Source organism: Pelodiscus sinensis, chromosome 1 (assembly GCF_052426305.1).
Source record: "Pelodiscus sinensis isolate ZL-2025 chromosome 1, ASM5242630v1, whole genome shotgun sequence".
Lineage (NCBI taxonomy): Eukaryota > Metazoa > Chordata > Testudines > Trionychidae > Pelodiscus > Pelodiscus sinensis.
The window spans coordinates 10,703,056-10,719,649 of record NC_143052.1 but is presented as its reverse complement, the minus strand read 5'-3'; the positions used below and the strand labels follow the sequence as shown (position 1 = coordinate 10,719,649).

The following is a 16,594-nucleotide window of genomic DNA, read 5'->3' as shown; positions in this document are numbered from 1 at the left end:
TCAGAGTGCAATGCGGCCATTCATAAGAAGTGTATTGATAAAGTAATAGCTAAGTGCACAGGGTCAGCAATCAATAGCAGAGAAACTATGGTATGTGTCACATTTCAGCATGGGCTTTCATTCTGTTCTCTTTCATCCTGCGGTCAATCCGGAGTAACAGGAGTGAAGCCACTAAAGTTACTGGTGTGGAATGGGTAGAACAGATCATATTTGTATCTGCTTGCACCTCCCTAGTCAGTCACACAATCCTTTATTTGGGATGCACTCCAATTTAACAACTGAATTTGCAATATTTAAGTCAAGACTGGATGTGCTCCTAAAAGAGCTACTGTATCTGAAATAGAAGTTATGGGCACTAGGGAGAAAGATATTATTGGGTGAAGTTTTACCATTTTCAGTGTGTATATTTTATCCAAACTTAGCCAGCTGTTAATGGGAGATCTGCATTTTGACAAGTTCCCCTTTATTATGCTTTTATCTTGCTTTTTCATATTACTGCTCCAGGAAGCATTCCTCTCTCCTGTGCAGAAATGAGAGTAAGCTGCCATTCCCCCTTGATATTAAGACTACATTTTTCTTAGTTAATTTAATTCCACATCTCCTATTTATACCTACATAAGAACAGCCATACTGGGTAAGACCATAGATCCATCTAGCCCAGTGTCTCATCTGCTGACAGTGGCCAATGCCAGATGCCCTAGAGAGAGTGAACACAACAGGTAATCCTCACATGATCCCTCTCCTATCATCCATTTCCAGACAAACAGAGGCTAGGGACACCATTCCTATCTAACCCAGCTAATAGCTACTGATGGACCTAACCTCCATGAATGTATCTAGCTCTTTTTTGAACCCTGTTAAAGTCCTGGTCTTCACAACATCCTCTGGCAAGGAGTTCCACAGGTTGACTGTGTGCTGTGTGAAGACAAACTTTCTTTTGTTAGTTTTAGACCTGCTACCTATTAATTTCATTTGGCGACCCCTAGTTCTTATGTTATGGGAACAAATAAATAACTTTTCCTTATTCTCTTTTTCTATACCAGTCATGATTTTATAGACTTCTATCATATCCCCCCTTAGTCTCCTCTTTTCTAAGATGAAAAGTCCAAGTCATTTTAATCTCTCTTTATATGGGACCCGTTCCAAACCCCTAATTATTTTTGTTACCCTTTTCTGAACATTTTGGTATTTCCTGAATCACATGGCATTTCCCTAATCAATTCTGATCCCTCTATAGTATTTACACCCTTCAAACACTTTTGGCTGTTACTCTCAGAACTAACTAGTGGGTTTCGTCACACAGTTCTTGTTGGCAAAGATGGGAGTTATATGGCCAAACTCCCTAGCTGGCTTTGAAAATCTATAGACAATTTCCTTTTTTTGTTCAAACCCAATAACAAAAGTCCTGTCACTTGTTTCCCACCCTATTTTCTATGTATGATATATTGCTTATTCCTAAGGATTTTTTCCCCCCATTCATGGTAAAAACCCTGATAACTAAGACTCTCAAAGACCACAGTGATGGGCAGCAGTATAATACCCCTGATCAATAATATTTTTAATTCAGCACCTCTATGGAGTGGGTGATATTCTCACTGATGTCTTTTCTTCCTGCAGTTCCACAAGGAGAGGTTTAAGATAGACATGCCTCACCGGTTTAAGGTTTACAACTACAAGAGCCCGACGTTCTGCGAGCACTGTGGCACGCTTCTTTGGGGCCTGGCGAGGCAAGGGTTAAAGTGTGACGGTGAGTCCGCAGTCCATGGGTTCTTGTTGTGCTCTACAAGTGTAGATGCATGGTATGTTCACCAGGGTTGCTCTCCTGAGGACTATGACACCAGTTGGGTTGGTTACCTAGGTCTTGAGCTACGTAGGGCAGCACAGAGGTGGATTTCACCCTCAGCCACTGGCTTGGGCCAATAGAAGTGCTCTGCCTCCAGTAAACCAAAGACTGTTGATCATGCAAACCTCTCCGTGCTCTGATCACCTCTTTCCTTTCAGCATGTGGCATGAACGTCCATCATAAGTGCCAGACGAAAGTGGCCAACCTTTGTGGAGTGAACCAGAAACTCATGGCCGAAGCGCTGGCATTGATAGAGAGCACCCAGCAGGTAGGACGGTGGGTGGGCTGGAACAGTGTGGGTTAGCGAACAGGGGGCTCTAGAGGGACATTTAAGAGACCTGCCAACGGCCGTTCTGGGCCCCAGGAGAGAACAGCCAACAGGCCTTCACACACACACACACACACGTCATTCCTGCGTGGAACCAGTCCGCCTGACATCTGGGCGGGGCTGAGCCTGCACGGTGTCCAGCGAGGAGCCAGCTGCACTGCTGGGCATGCTCTTCCAACACAGACAGTGCTTCCACATGCCCACCCAGCTGCCTTTGCCTCTACCAATCCACATGGGTCTAGGAGTTCTGTGCCCTACCCAGGCAATACAAAAGGACCCAGAACTCTCAGCCACTCCTGCCATTGAAAGGGGGGCAGATCCTTCTAAAGTGCCTGGGTAATTGTCCTCTTTGCCCCCCCTCATTGGCAGGCCTGCCTGGGTGGTAGTCTATTCACCCACTGTGTGAGCTAGGACACATTTCACCCTCTATTCCCCTTCCACTCTGTCTTGTCTATTAGGGTACGTCTAGACTACCGCGTTTTGTCGACGGAAGTTTTGTCGACAGATACTGTCGACAAAACTTCCGTCGACAAAGAGCGTCCAGACACATTGAGTTCTGTCGACAAAGCAAGCTGCTTTGTCGACAGAACTCCGTAATCTGGACGCAATGTTACAGGCAATAACACCTTCTGTCGACAGAGTTCTGTCGACAGAAGGTATTATGCCTCGGAAAATGAGGTATACCAGCGTCGACAAAACTGCTGAGTTCTGTCGACGTTATGTTGACAGAACTCAGCGGTAGTGTAGACGCTGGTATAGTTTTGTCGACAAAAGTCCACTTTTGTCGACAAAACTAGGTAGTCTAGACACACCCTTAGATTGTCACTCTCCTGGGCAAAGCCTGTCTCTGACCATGGGTGTGGTACTGTACCCAGTACAATGGGACCCAGAGCTTGTCTGGGGCTCCTAGCCATTACTGTAGTATATATATAACCACACAACAATTCCAGCTCTTCCACCAAGGATTGCTTTAAAGAAACAAAGATTCCAAAAGCATGACCCGCAACTAACTCAGTGGCTTGAGTCAGTCGCCACCTCCTTGTCTTTCTACAATCCTGCTTGTGTGGGCGAAGCAGGGGTCACGCGACACCGGTGCTTGTGGGCATTTGCAGCCAAAACCTCACTCTTTTTCGCTTGTGTCCCAGGCTCGCTGTTTGCGTGATACGGAACAGATCTTCAGAGAAGGACCTATTGAAATTGGCCTCCCGGTTCCTATGAAAGAAGTAACTCTGCTTCAGGCTGTGCCAGTACCTGCAACTGGAAAGAGAGGTAGATTTCCAATGATGTGCGTGGACAGTGTCGATTATCTGAGCTCTTACCGGGTGATAGTGATAAGGAACTTAGTCCATCCATAGTACAGGGAAACAAATACCCTCTCTGTTACTTACATAAGGCATGTTGACTCTGTGGGTTGCTCTGTCTCCCTCTGGGGATGGCTTACAACTCCCCCGACCAGACTTCTGAAGTCTTAAAGACTTCCCAGATTGATTCCATGTATAGGCCACCACTTGTAATGCTGATGCCCCTGGGTGGGTTGTTGACAGCAGGGATTAAATATGGGATAGCCATAAATGAGCCTCTGTTACTGCGGTGAGCAACCTGCGGCCCATCGGGGTTCTGTGTGGCCCATTAGACATTTCGTTTACCGATGCCCACACACAGGGGTTGCCAGAGTCCGCTGGTTTCCATCTGCATAGGTTTTTTCTGCTACCTAGTAAAGTGACACACATACACAACAAGCCAAGGCACGTGAAGCAAGGTAGGTGCTGATTGCACATAACGTTGCACTCTCTCTGCATCCAAAGTGCTGCTCCAGTTCAACCTGCACATCCCACAAATATTAGATAGGCAAACACAGTGAGCAAAACTACCCCATTCCAGGACATCGTCTTGGTTACGACAACCTTGTGGCTCACTGAGATGAAGGAGGGTCACTTGTGTGGCCAGTCGTGTTGCCCATCACTGCTCTGTTACCTGAGCTGAAAGACTCACTTCTCTTAGCCAAAACCTAGGTGCCACCAGTGGGAGACAGAGTCATACTGAATGGGCATGGCTGACCCTTACAAGTGGTTCCTTCATGTGATGTCATGATTCCGACATAGTGTCTCAGATATGATTTATGGTTTAGACCGAGTCAGCAGCAATTACAGTGAATGCTGCAAATAGTGTAGCATCCACAAAACAATTCACTCTGGGTGATGTGTTCATTAGTCAATACAAAGCGACATCCATCATTTTTAGAGTCATGCCTCTAGCAAAACATATCCTTCTCATCCACGCTCTGTTATACCTGTCCTCAGATTATTCCTAGCCACTCCACACTGGGGCAGCTAATCCCCCTTGTTCCAGGGCAATTCCCTTGCACTCCCCATAGACATATGCCCTAACCAATTGTGTCCTCCAGTGACAAGAGCCACAAAGCCCCACTCGCACACTAGAATGGGAACTATTTTAATAGTGACGGTGCTGAAAGCAAGCCCTCTTACCCCATCCACCCCCTCCCAGATGTGGGCAGGCATAAGGCCAGGAGTGAGGCTGGCAGCTGGAATCCCGGGTGTGGCTGACATCGCCTGGGCCCTGGTCTTAAGGACGGAAGCCAGGCCCCAGGTGTGGGGCCAGCAGTCAGAAATCAGGCTGGTAGCAGAGACCCAGCTAAAACGGGGGGATGCTGTAGTAACCCCCACATTCCTAGTTCCTATGCCACAGCTGACAAAATCTTCCCCAAATCCTCCTCTAGGTCAGGTACCCCAACACACCACTTCCCCTCCACACAACCCATATTCATCAGAAACTCAAGACGTAACATCACCCACTCTGTCGTTTGAACTATTGGTTCACCTCTGAAAAATCATATCCCAGTTTTATTATTTTCTCCATGCTGCGGCTTCTGGCTGAGGAAAGAGCAATGCTCTTGATAGTTAGCAGCTTTATTATTAAATGTATTTATTGTTTTGGAACTGTGGGCATGTTGTTATATTGTTCACTAATTATGCTGATTACAGAAAGGTTGATCTCTTGTAAGTGTTTACCTGTGTAACCTATCAAGTTGTTGGCAAGCTACACTGCTGTTTTCAATTGTGTTTACAAAGCTTGTTTCACTTTATTCTCTCCTCTTTTGAATTGTATTGGTACTTACCCTTTGTCAACCTCCCTGCAAGTAATGACAATTGATGCTATATATATTCTTTTTTAGTTTGGCCCATCTTAATAGGATGGCCAAATAACACATTTAATAAAATCTGTACGCCCTATATTTAAAAATGACCATTTTGGGGAAACTATTTCAAAGACACAAATGGTGATTAGGTACCCACAAGTTTGTCTATATTGGGACACTCAGGAAGGTGAATCCAAATTAATTTTTAAAGTGTGTGAATTGAACCATATTAAATCCTTTTGTTGTCAGTATTATTCAGAATTAAAGGGGCCTTAATTCAGTGTGCCTTAATTAATTTCCAAAATGCACTTCAAATTCACACCTTTAGTTAATTTGGATTATATTTTCCTGGATGTTCCCAATGTAGACATGCCATCATTCCCTTTGAAAGTTATTGGACAATCTCCACCTTACTTACCCAAGAGCTAACATCAGCATGTGGGTTTAAAATGGGATCTTTCAGCTACAGTGTTTGAAAACTACCTTACCCTATGAACCACAATATCTTATATTCCTTTCTGGATTAGCAGTGAAGATTTAAAATTCAAAAGAAGTCAGAACACATTGGTCCAGATTCCACATTGGTCCAGATTTAAACTGTAACACCATTGAAGTGAACAGAGTGACTCTGATTTAAATCAGATGAGGATCTATTAATAAAATGGTTTGGTAGCACTGAAGATTTGCAAACCACAGTATATGTCATGCATGCCAAATTTGGGTGCCATTGGGATGGGATAATTGAGATCAGTGCACATACATAATCACCACAGGGCAGATTTGAACCTGGGGCCTCTAGAGCTTAATAGAGAAGCTGCTACAGCTTGAGCTATAAAGCCAACTAGCACGCAGCTTAGGCTGTAGAGCTCCCTTGTTCCTATCTCTTGCTGTAAGTGGTCTAAGTGCCACTACATGGGACAATGAACCGCACCCAGTAGGCATGTGGGTTACACCTACATGCTAATCTGCAGTGCTAATGTGCACCTTGACATGAAAGAGTTGCAGCTGGAAATGGCCAGTGGCCGCCCGCACACCGAGGATCCCCTTATCCTTCCTGCTATGAAGCAGTGTTCCATGGCACCATGCTCTGTGCCACCAGAGAAAATTTAGGCAAGAGAGGGTACCGGGGAGGACAAATGGGTCTGTGGACTTGGATTCTGTTCTGCTCCCCAGTTAACCAATGTGAAGGACCCTTGCACTTCACTTTCTACTCTTTGAGCTGTGAATTTGCCCAATGGGAGTTGCACATATGTCCCAATGACTTCCATTGCACTCCTAATTTACATTGACCCATCAGAAAATTCCATCTTTGGTCCATAGTGCCTATTATTGCCTTGTATCCAAGGAACACAACATTCAAAATAGAGCTTGTAGAATAGGTGCACAGAAACCATGGTTCCTGCAAGCTTTAAAATACATGTGTTGGGAACAAAAGCAAAACTAAACCAAAGCTCAAGCCCCTTCAAGGCCACACTGTTGAGCTGCCAACTTGGATCCAGTGGAACAGTGAGAAGAGCACAACCTGTCCTTGCCTTTCCAACCTTTGTCACCTCCAGACCACCGGGGAAATGGAAGCTCATACAGAATGCTACAAGCCCACTTATAAAAAGAGAGGTGCCCTTCAGAGGCATGTTATACCAATGCTGTGAAGTCTTCGTTATGACTGCCATTTGTTAGGTCTGTCATTCTGGAAGCATGAATCTCTGCAGCTTGAGTAATAAGTACAGTGATCATTTCTTCTCCATGTCTGCAAAGAGTTGATCAAGTAGTAACTGGCTTAGTTAGCAGCAAGGGAAATTTAGGTTCCATTTTAGGAAAGACACTAACTTTAAGGACAGTTGTACTGGAAGAGGTTCCCAATGGAGGTTGTGGAATGGCTGTCATTGCAGGCTTTTAAGAACATGCTTGTCCAGGATGGCCTAGGCGTATTTAGTCCTGCCTCAGCACAGGAAACTGGGCATGGGGACCTCTCAAAGTCTCATTCATCCCAACATTTCTGTGACTCTGTAGAGCCAAAGTTGCATGCTTTGTGAATTGGCCTCAGAGGAGGATGTCTAACATATGTTGATCAGTGGAGTACATCTGCAGTGGCTTGCAGTATGTTTCTAGGTGAAGTTCATAGTGCTTGTGTTAACCTCTAAAGTTTTAAATGATTTGGGTTACTTAAGAGACCCTCTCTCCCCAGTGGCTATTCATTTTATCTGTCAGGGTGTGCTCAGCAATCCTCTCTATGGTATCATATATTTGAGTTTATGGGCTAGGTTCAAGTATGGAATAGGTCCCAAATCTAAATAAATAGAATGCCAAGAAATCTCTTGAAAGTTCCACTGCAGGAACTGACAGCAAAGGCAGCCATCCGGATCTAATCTGCTGGGATAGTTTAAACAGTGTTGCATGTGTTTCACACAGCAGCTTCGGCAAGGGAGTGAAAAGAGGCCCCAGGGCAAGATGTCATGGTATGGTGTGACAGCCAGCAAGAAGGGCTGTCAACTAAAAGCAGCACAGAATTGGAGGGTTTGGTCCTATTCTTTGGCTTTGAAAGCAACCTTACAGTTAAAGAGTGTCATTCTCTTCTCATTTACACCCATGTAAATTGGGAATCACTACTTAGGCCAGTGAAGTTACACCATTGCAAAAACTGATGTAACTAGAAGAAGATTAAGGTGCAGTGCCTAAGGTTTTCAAACCCACCTACTGATTGTGGACAACTGATTGCCATTCATTTCATTTGGAACTAATAGTCTTTGAAAAATGTACAATTTTTCCGTTTCGGGGGGGTGTTTTGTTTCTGGGTGTTTACTTTGCTTTGGGCTTCGTATCAGAGCCGCAGGGAATTTCCTGGGAGACCCCAGTGGAAGACGTGACAAGCCCCGAGTCTATGATAGAATCAGAACCAGGGAAGGACCAGCCGTCTGAGCAGCTGAAATTAACAATCGATGATTTCGTCTTACACAAAATGCTGGGAAAGGGCAGCTTTGGCAAGGTATGTGAGATGGAGCTGAACTGTGCTACAAAATAAAGCCATGCAGTGCACTGCTGGAGAACATAAACAGCTTTTCGATGCAGGGTTGCATTGCCAGGGTCAGAGGGCCGGATTGTGTTTTCAAACCTCAGCAGAAACGTGCTTAATAATACATAAGATTCAAACATCACCATGGGGAACCCAACTGTTGCATTGCATAGAAACCAAATTCCCCCGTCTCCACCTCTGCTTAATATAAAGGCCCTTGTACTCCTCTGCACCAGCTACCCACATCCCCAGAGACCATGTGGGGGGAAACAGTGGCCAAGCTGCTACTTCCCCTTTTACACTTGTGGGTGGGGAGCAGACAGGCAGGAGAATGGATGGGGTGGAGTCCCAGCTCTGCCATCAGCCAGCACAGCTGAGCTAGTTCAGAGGAGGAAGCTGCACCTGAAAAAAGACTGGAGTAGAATTCCCCCTCCAGAGCAGAGGAAGCAGGGTGCATATAGTGAAGGTCCCTGTTCTTGGGCGAGGGCGGCTATGTCCTGCCCCTGACTCAGGTTGGACTTAGCTCCATACCTTAGATGTTCAATTTGCATCACTCCGCTGAGTCAGTGGAGCGCCACCCATTTCAGCCAGCTGGGGATCTGCACCTTGGACCTGAAACATGAATCTTTTGCCGGTTGGACCTGCCTGGTCCAGCCCCCTCGGGACCTGACTAGTCCTGAATGAGAGAATTTGCTGGACCAGAGGAGGCCGCCTACCACCAGCCCCCAAGCTCCCACCTTCTGCTGGTAGGCTGCCCCAGCAGGCACCCTGCCTCCCCCCACGCACCGCTAGCCCAACCAGGCTGCTTGCCCACCTGCCGCCAGCTCCCCAGCTGGCCAGGCTGCCAGGAGGCTCTGGCTCTCAGCCCACTTGCTGCGGCTTGCCACAGGAGTCCAGCCCTGCTTGCTGGGAGCTACTGGGGATTGCCATAGGACTCTGTCTCCGGTCTCACACTGCCGGGGACTGATGTGGGGTTCCAGCTTTGCGCTGCTCTGCCAGACCTGCTGCCCCCAGCCCTGACCTCAGCTGGCCCTCCTGCTATTAGGCTTCCATGCTCTCTGGTTCAGAGTGTGCCAGTCTTTGGAGGTGCAACCTGTACTTTTAGTGTCTTCATTCATCTCCCTTTCCCTGGAATGGCTGATCATTAGTAATTTGTAGGAGCCCCCTCTATAATAATGTCCTCTGTGATGAGTTCGTCTGGAGCTAATGCAGTTCTGGGAACCACTGCGGAAGCTACTCTTCATTGCAATTTAGAATCAACTAATGAACGTGCCCTTATTAGAAAAGATGTTGCCCAAAGACATCCGAACTAGAACCAGTCCTTTGATGTCTGGATGATTTTTGCATATTTTATGTGCCGGAGCAATTAAATCATTAAGGAAATGTGATTTATTTGTTTCCATTTTGCTTTCCGTAACTGAACAAGTTTAGTACAGAAGGGCCAAATCCTGCCCTGCTACAAAAAACCCGGTAGGAGCAGAAAATACTATAGGTTGAACCTCTCTGGTCTGGCACCCTCAGGACCTGAGCAGTTCTGAACCAGAGATTTTTCCAGATCGGGGAGGTCAGTATTGTCTAGCAGCATTACTAATACTTCCACTGCATACTAGGCTGTTCGAGGACATTGAGGGCATGCCTACACCAGGAAATTATTTTGAAATATTTCAAAATTATTATTTTGGGAGTTATTTTGAAAAAAAGATAAGAGTTATTCCTCATGGAAAGCTGGAGTCATTATTTCAAAATAACTAGCCCATTATTTTGAAATAACAGGCTTGGTAGTTTGGATGTTCCACTTGTTATTTTGAAGGTATAGACCAGGGCTCAGGGGTAAATTAGAACTAAATAGCAGCACAGAACACTGAGGGTATGTCTAGACTACATGCCTCTGTAGCCAGAGGCATGTAAATTAGATGACCCGACATAGTCATTGAAGCCGGGATTTAAATATCCCCGGCTTCATTAAAATAAAAATGGCCGCCATGCTGTGCCAGCTCAGCTGATCGTCGGCACAGCGCACGAGTCAAGACATGGATCGGTCGACAAGGGAAGCCTTTGTCAACCGCTCCTGTAAACCTCATTTCACGAGGCATAAGGAAGCCGTCAATGAAGGCTTCCCTTGTTGACCGATCCACGTCTTGACTCGCATGCTGTGCCAACGATCAGTTGAGCTGGCACAGCGTGGCGGCCATTTTTATTTTAATGAAGCCAGAGATATTTAAATCCTGGTTTCATTGACTATGTCGGGTAGTCTAATTTACATGCCTCTGGCAACAGAGGCAAGTAGTCTAGACATACCCTGAGAGCTAGCACTGGTGGCTGTAAACAAACTTTATGGGACTGTGGAAAACTTAGCCATACCCATGAAAAATGGACATCCAGCTAACTAAAATCATTCCGGACCACAGATGTTGCCGGACCAGAGAGTTCTGGACTAGAGAGGTTCAATCTGTACAAGCTTCCTTTACAGAATCCTTTCCAAAATTCTTCCATTGGTTGGGGTGAGGTTTGTCCTCCTTTGGAGAAGATGCAGGATGTTCAGCCTTTATACCCTGCCAATCTCCATTGATCTGGAGGGGCTTCAATGGTACTGGGCCATCTATATAGAAGCCCTACTGTCTGTTCCCCTCTCTAGCCTCCCGATCAATACAGTTCCACTCTGTTTCCAATCCCTCGAGCCCCTCGCTTACAGAATATTCCATAGGATGGAGAATCACTGGGAAAGAATTGTTATAGCTGCAGCAGTCATATAAATACCCAAAGGAGTACACAAAACACGCAAAAGGGGCTGCCAATTCCTTGTGCTTTTCCACATCAGTAAACAGTACTGAGGAGGTGTCATTGATTATTCTTGGATGATTGCTAACCCAGGCAAATGTCAATCATAACCTCTCTCTCATATGGTGCTTTTTTATCCATCAATCCCCAAGCATTCTATAAAGGATTTCAGTATCTCCATGGTACAAATGAGGAAACTGAAGCACACAGAGGGAAGTGACTGGCTCAAAATTACCTCAAAAATTTATTAGACTCAGGAAGTGAGTGAGGCCAGGTACTTAGAGGCCCAGTACATGGCTCTCTTCACTAAACTACATGGTTACCTATAATTAGCCATGGGCCTAGAAGTCAGTCTACTTCCCACACTGCTCCTGGCTCATTCGGTGAGCACTGGCAAGTCATTGGCCACTATGTGCCTCAGTTTCCCCATCTGGAAGCTTGCCTAGTTCTCAGACTCAGTTCATTAGTATTTGCCGAGGGCTTTAAGGTACTCAAGCGAGAGACGCTGGAGAAATGCAATCTATCTATTCATATTGCACTCTCACCTCGCATTCAGAGCCAGAGTCTCACCTAGTGTAAATCAATCAAACTCCTTGGAGATCAGTGATATTCATGTTGCTTGACTGATTTACACTAGGTGATATCAGGTATAAATCAGTGTAGCTCAGCCACTGTGGATCTGATCCAAAACGTCCAAGTTGTATATATTACTGACAAATTTTCCCACACCATGTGTTTTAAAATATTGTAGTGGTTAGTGGAGCTGGCCAGAAAATGGGGAAAATATAAATATTATTTATGAAAATGGGCATAAAACTGGTTTCCATCCACAACTGTTTCATGTGTCTGAAGCGTTCAATTGACTTACATGGTCCCCATCACTGTAGTAACCAAGCCCCTCATAGTCATAAGTGGATTTATCCCCACAGCACCCCCATGTATGTTCTCCATATTTTACAAATGGAAGTGAAGGCCTGGGGTTGATCAAAGGACTTTCCCAAAGCCTCATAGGTTTGTGGCAGAACCAAGATCTGAATTCATGCTCCCTGCAGCCTAGTCAAGTGACTTAGCCACCAGATCCTCCTTCCACACCAAGATGGCCAATCCATCCTGGTGTTGAGCCAGTTAGCCTCAGTTTGCCCCTTTGTGTGGATTGTGAGAATGCATGGCTTACACGAGGTGGACTTCCCATTCTAGGTCTTCCTTGCTGAGTTGAAGAATGCAGGTCAGTTTTTCGCTGTGAAGGCTCTGAAGAAGGATGTGGTGTTGATGGATGACGATGTTGAATGCACCATGGTGGAAAAGAGAGTCCTCTCCTTGGCTTGGGAACACCCGTTTCTAACCCATGTATATTGTACGTTCCAAACCAAGGTAATACCTGCTTCCCATTTAGCTCTGTACATGCCAAAGCTACTTTGCCTTGCTACTCTTACAGGGTGAAGCCTGGGCTTAAATGTGCTGAGGAAAGTTCTTTGGAACAAAATAGGGCTAAGGGAAGGAATCTTCTGTCTCAGCATGTGCCTCAGAAACTTTGACTTCATCCCCAGCTCTCATCCAGTGAGTGCAGGGTGTAGGGTGGGTAGGACACTTGCTCAGCTGATCCATTCTTGGGAGGATGTTTGAGCTTTGGCCTCTGTAGATTGATGCTTCTTTCTCCCATTAAGACTGGCAGTGCGGGGAACTATTGTGGTGTACCGGGGGCTGCAGTGTGTACTGAGGGTGAAAGTCAGTCCTGTGCAGGGGGACAGCACAAGACCTATCACTCTTTCAGCTCTTAAACAAGGCTGAAATGGGATGTAAATAGCACATCAGCCTCGTGCAAAAAAGAATTCTGAAGTAGTTTTTTTCTGTGTCCCTGACCAGGCAAATAAAAGTACTAATTTTGTTTTCTCCCCTCTGTGTCAGTAGTTCCCAAACTTTTCAGGGTCATGGCTCCCCTTCTTCCTGCTTGCATTCCCTCTGGGAGCCGGCGTAGGAGCAGAGCTGTGGCACCCGGGGTGGGGCGTGCAGACAGGAGTAAGGGGGCCAAATGTAGAGCCACAGCTGGAGGCGGATCTGGGGCCAGGAATGGAGCTGCCACCAGGAGCTGAGGCTGGGAGCAGAGCTATGGTTGAGGCCAGGAGTGGAGCTGGAGGTGGATCTGAGGGCTGAGTGGTGCTCTCTGCTTCCCTTAGGGGCTGGCCTGGGTCTTGCTCCCTAGTGTTCCTCCCCAGTGCACTATGGGCACGCCCCACAATTTGGGACCACTCCTCTATACAGTAACATTTTAAACTGGCATTAAGACAAATAAAACATCCCAGTTACTACTCCGCTCACTCAGGCAGCTCTGGAAGGTCTGAATTAATCTCAGGAGGCTTCCGTGCTCATTTGTACACCGTGATTTAGTGACGCTCGATGTTCACAACTGCTTAGCAAGGCAGAGCGGCCAGGGCCAGAGGAAACCAATAGTGCCTCTGCTGAATATACAGTTCGCTTTCCACACGACACCTGTTTAAAGAGAGCAGATGACATTTACTGTAGAAAAGTTTGTGAATGCCTGTGACTGTGGCTCATGGACTTTTCAACCCCGGCATCTATTTTTCTCCCTTTAGGAAGATGAGTCAGTAAGATGTACATCTGGGAAAGGAACACCCATAAAATAAAGGGAAGAGATTATTTAGTTTCAGCTGAGGGTAGAGAAAAGATCAATGACCTGAAACTAAGGAAGGAAAACAGACTAGCTAATAGGATAAATATTTTTAACAAAAATTACACCTGGGAAGCGGAATCTACTCCCAGTGGGGGTGGCTGAGACATCAAAACTGCAGGTATTAAAATACCCCCACTACAGAAAGGATGTGGACAAATTGGAGAGAGTCCAGCAGAGGGCAACAAAAATGATTAGGGGGCTGGAGTACAGGATTCATGAGGAGAGGCTGAGGGGCTAGGCTTATTTATTCTACAGAAGAGAAAAATGGGGAGAGGAGGATTTGATAGCAGCCTTCAACTCCCTGGAGTGGAGTTCAAAAAGGATAGAGCCAGGCTGTTCTCATTAGTGACAGATGACAGAATGAGGAGCAATGGTCTCAAGTTGGAGTGGGGGAGGTCTAGTTTGGATTTTAGAGAAAGCTATTTTCCTAGGAGGGTGGTGAAGCAATGGAGTGGGTTACCTAGGGAGCTGGTGGAATCTCCATCCTTAGAGTTTTTTCGGGCGAGGCTTGACCAAGCCCTGGCTGGGATGATTGAGAGGGGTTGGTCCTGCTTTGAGTAGGGGGTTGAACTAGATGGCCTCCTGAGGTCTCATCTAACCCCATGGTTCTATGATTCAATGATTCTTCTATGATTGTCCTAGGCCCCTAGAGTCAGAGGAAGATCAATGATCTGTCTAGTGAATAGTCCTGGAAAATACAAGGAGGTCAAATGAGTGATTACTTTTGGCCCCATTCTCTGTTGCATGATGTCATATTACCCTCTTGTTGTATGATAAACATCTCCTTCGGTCTTACCCAAGTCAACTTTTCAACATTTTAAAGAAGTTTGGCCTCTTCATTTCACACTCTAGTTTGATGCAGTAGGACTTAGCGTATGTCTTTTTCATCCAAATCGCCCATAGACTTGTGATTGATTTCTGACTTACGTTTTTCTCCTCTGACCTTTCCAAGCCAAGCCATGATCACTCTGCTCATGAAAGTCGTTCTGAATGAGAGAGCTGTAACAAGCCGCAGACATTCTTTTCACCACTCAGTGGAGGCATGTTTTAATCATAATAGCCTCAGAGTAAGTATTTGATAGCAGATGCACTGGGGTGTAGGAACCAGGCCTCAGAGTTATTATTGGAATCTCTTTTTGAAGGCTTCACTGGAATGGCTTTCCATAAGTGGTTTGGAACAGAAAAGCATGAGTCAGAAACCATTCTCAAATATTGATTACTTGGCAGTGCAAAGTTTCTGAGTTTATTTACTGAATGCCTCTACAAAGGATAGTAGAAACAGGAATAAAGGCATCTCTAATAAGTACTCCAGAAAAAAACAGTAATTCCTTTAGTTCAGTATCTTCCACATATCTTCAGAGGAATAATGTCTTCCTAACCCACCAAGTTGGCCAGTATTCTCTTTTATGGGGGTAGTTTCTGCCTGACCTCTGCCAGAAATTATGAATGTGTGGCATGAGGACTGATAGTACTTTGGCCTGAATTTCAAAGATCCCAAATACTTACCACTCCTCGGCTATGTCTACACAATAGGGCTAAAGTCGAATTAAGCTCCGTAACTTGAGCTATGTCAATTGCATAGCTGAAGTCGAAATAGCTTAATTTGGGTTTTGGCGCTGTCTACACAGCAGGAAGTCGAAGGAAGAAAACTCTTCCTTCGACTTCCCTTACATTTCGTGAAATGAGGGTTACAGGAGTCAGAGAAAGAAGCCCTCCTGCTCGACATTGTTTCGAAATAATGGCTTGTAGTGTAGGCGTGCTGTTATTTCAGAATAACGTCGATTATTCTGAAATAGCGCTGCAGTGTAAACACAGCTTTGCTGATTTCTGTGGAAGATGCAGTTGTTCAGGACTCATGAAAATCAGACCACTTGATTTTTTTAGCCTTCTCAGAATAAATGAAAATGCTCTTTTTTCAGATGTTTTTGGTATTTATTTATTTTTTAAATTAGGATTGTTTTCTTCAGCAGTGAGTTCAACAAGCTAATTATATGATGTGTTAAAAAAAATTATTGTATGTGATTTAAAGGGATGTATTAATCCTGAAATTATTTAATCTGATAGAGTTATTCTCTGAATTAACTCTTCACCATTTATACTACTTTTTTTTTGCATTTCACTGATCTTGAACAATAAAATTAGACTTTCTATTTTTGAAAAAGCCAGTTTCATTTTGTATACAGCGTTTTTCACTTCATACACCACATTCTTATTTACACTTAAAGTCCCTCTAGCAGTAAACTAGAAACCATATTTATAGTCGTTTAAAAATGTTACTAAAACACTTCTATGATATATTTCAGTGTCCCCCTCCTTTCCCGCCCCCCACACACATTCTTTCTTATGTGCAACATAAATTCCCCTCTGACTAAGCTGTGTGGTGTAAAGGACACACATGATTGCAGGTGCATTGTGGGAGATGTACTCCAGCGAGAGACCCTAGCCCTAATGGGACCTCCCAAGCTAAAACTCCCATGGGGCTCTGTGTCATCATAAAGCAATGGAGTTTAATTTTGAACTTACTCTAAAGAAAATATTTTGGGTCAGTTCAACAAAGCAAAGTAAAACATTCCAATGTGTGCACGTGGAATTAATTTCATTGTAATCAGCAACAATGAAAAGAAAAATGTATCCATTTCTGAATCAACATTTTCCAGAATATTTTGATCCATCAAAAGTGTCAGTTATCCAACTTTTCATACAGATTCGGTAAAAAAAAAAAATTGAATGATCAGGATTTTTCTTGAGTTGGAAATTCCTTGTTTTAGCTCTACCACCAGCAGATGCCA

The 16,594-nt window shown here is 45.0% G+C and overlaps 1 protein-coding gene across 2 annotated transcripts in view; it reads left to right on the top strand.

Moving 5' to 3' along the window:
* The window catches only part of PRKCQ (protein kinase C theta), a 93,225-nt gene that overhangs the window by 49,979 nt on the left and 26,652 nt on the right, over nucleotides 1-16,594 (top strand). For both annotated transcript variants that reach the window (XM_089778217.1, XM_089778216.1), the window contains 6 exons: nucleotides 5-90; nucleotides 1,618-1,747; nucleotides 2,002-2,111; nucleotides 3,317-3,440; nucleotides 8,151-8,311; nucleotides 12,314-12,487. In XM_089778217.1, the coding sequence (XP_089634343.1) occupies nucleotides 5-90; nucleotides 1,618-1,747; nucleotides 2,002-2,111; nucleotides 3,317-3,440; nucleotides 8,151-8,311; nucleotides 12,314-12,487 (785 nt within the window). The remainder of the gene's footprint in view (nucleotides 1-4; nucleotides 91-1,617; nucleotides 1,748-2,001; nucleotides 2,112-3,316; nucleotides 3,441-8,150; nucleotides 8,312-12,313; nucleotides 12,488-16,594) is intronic.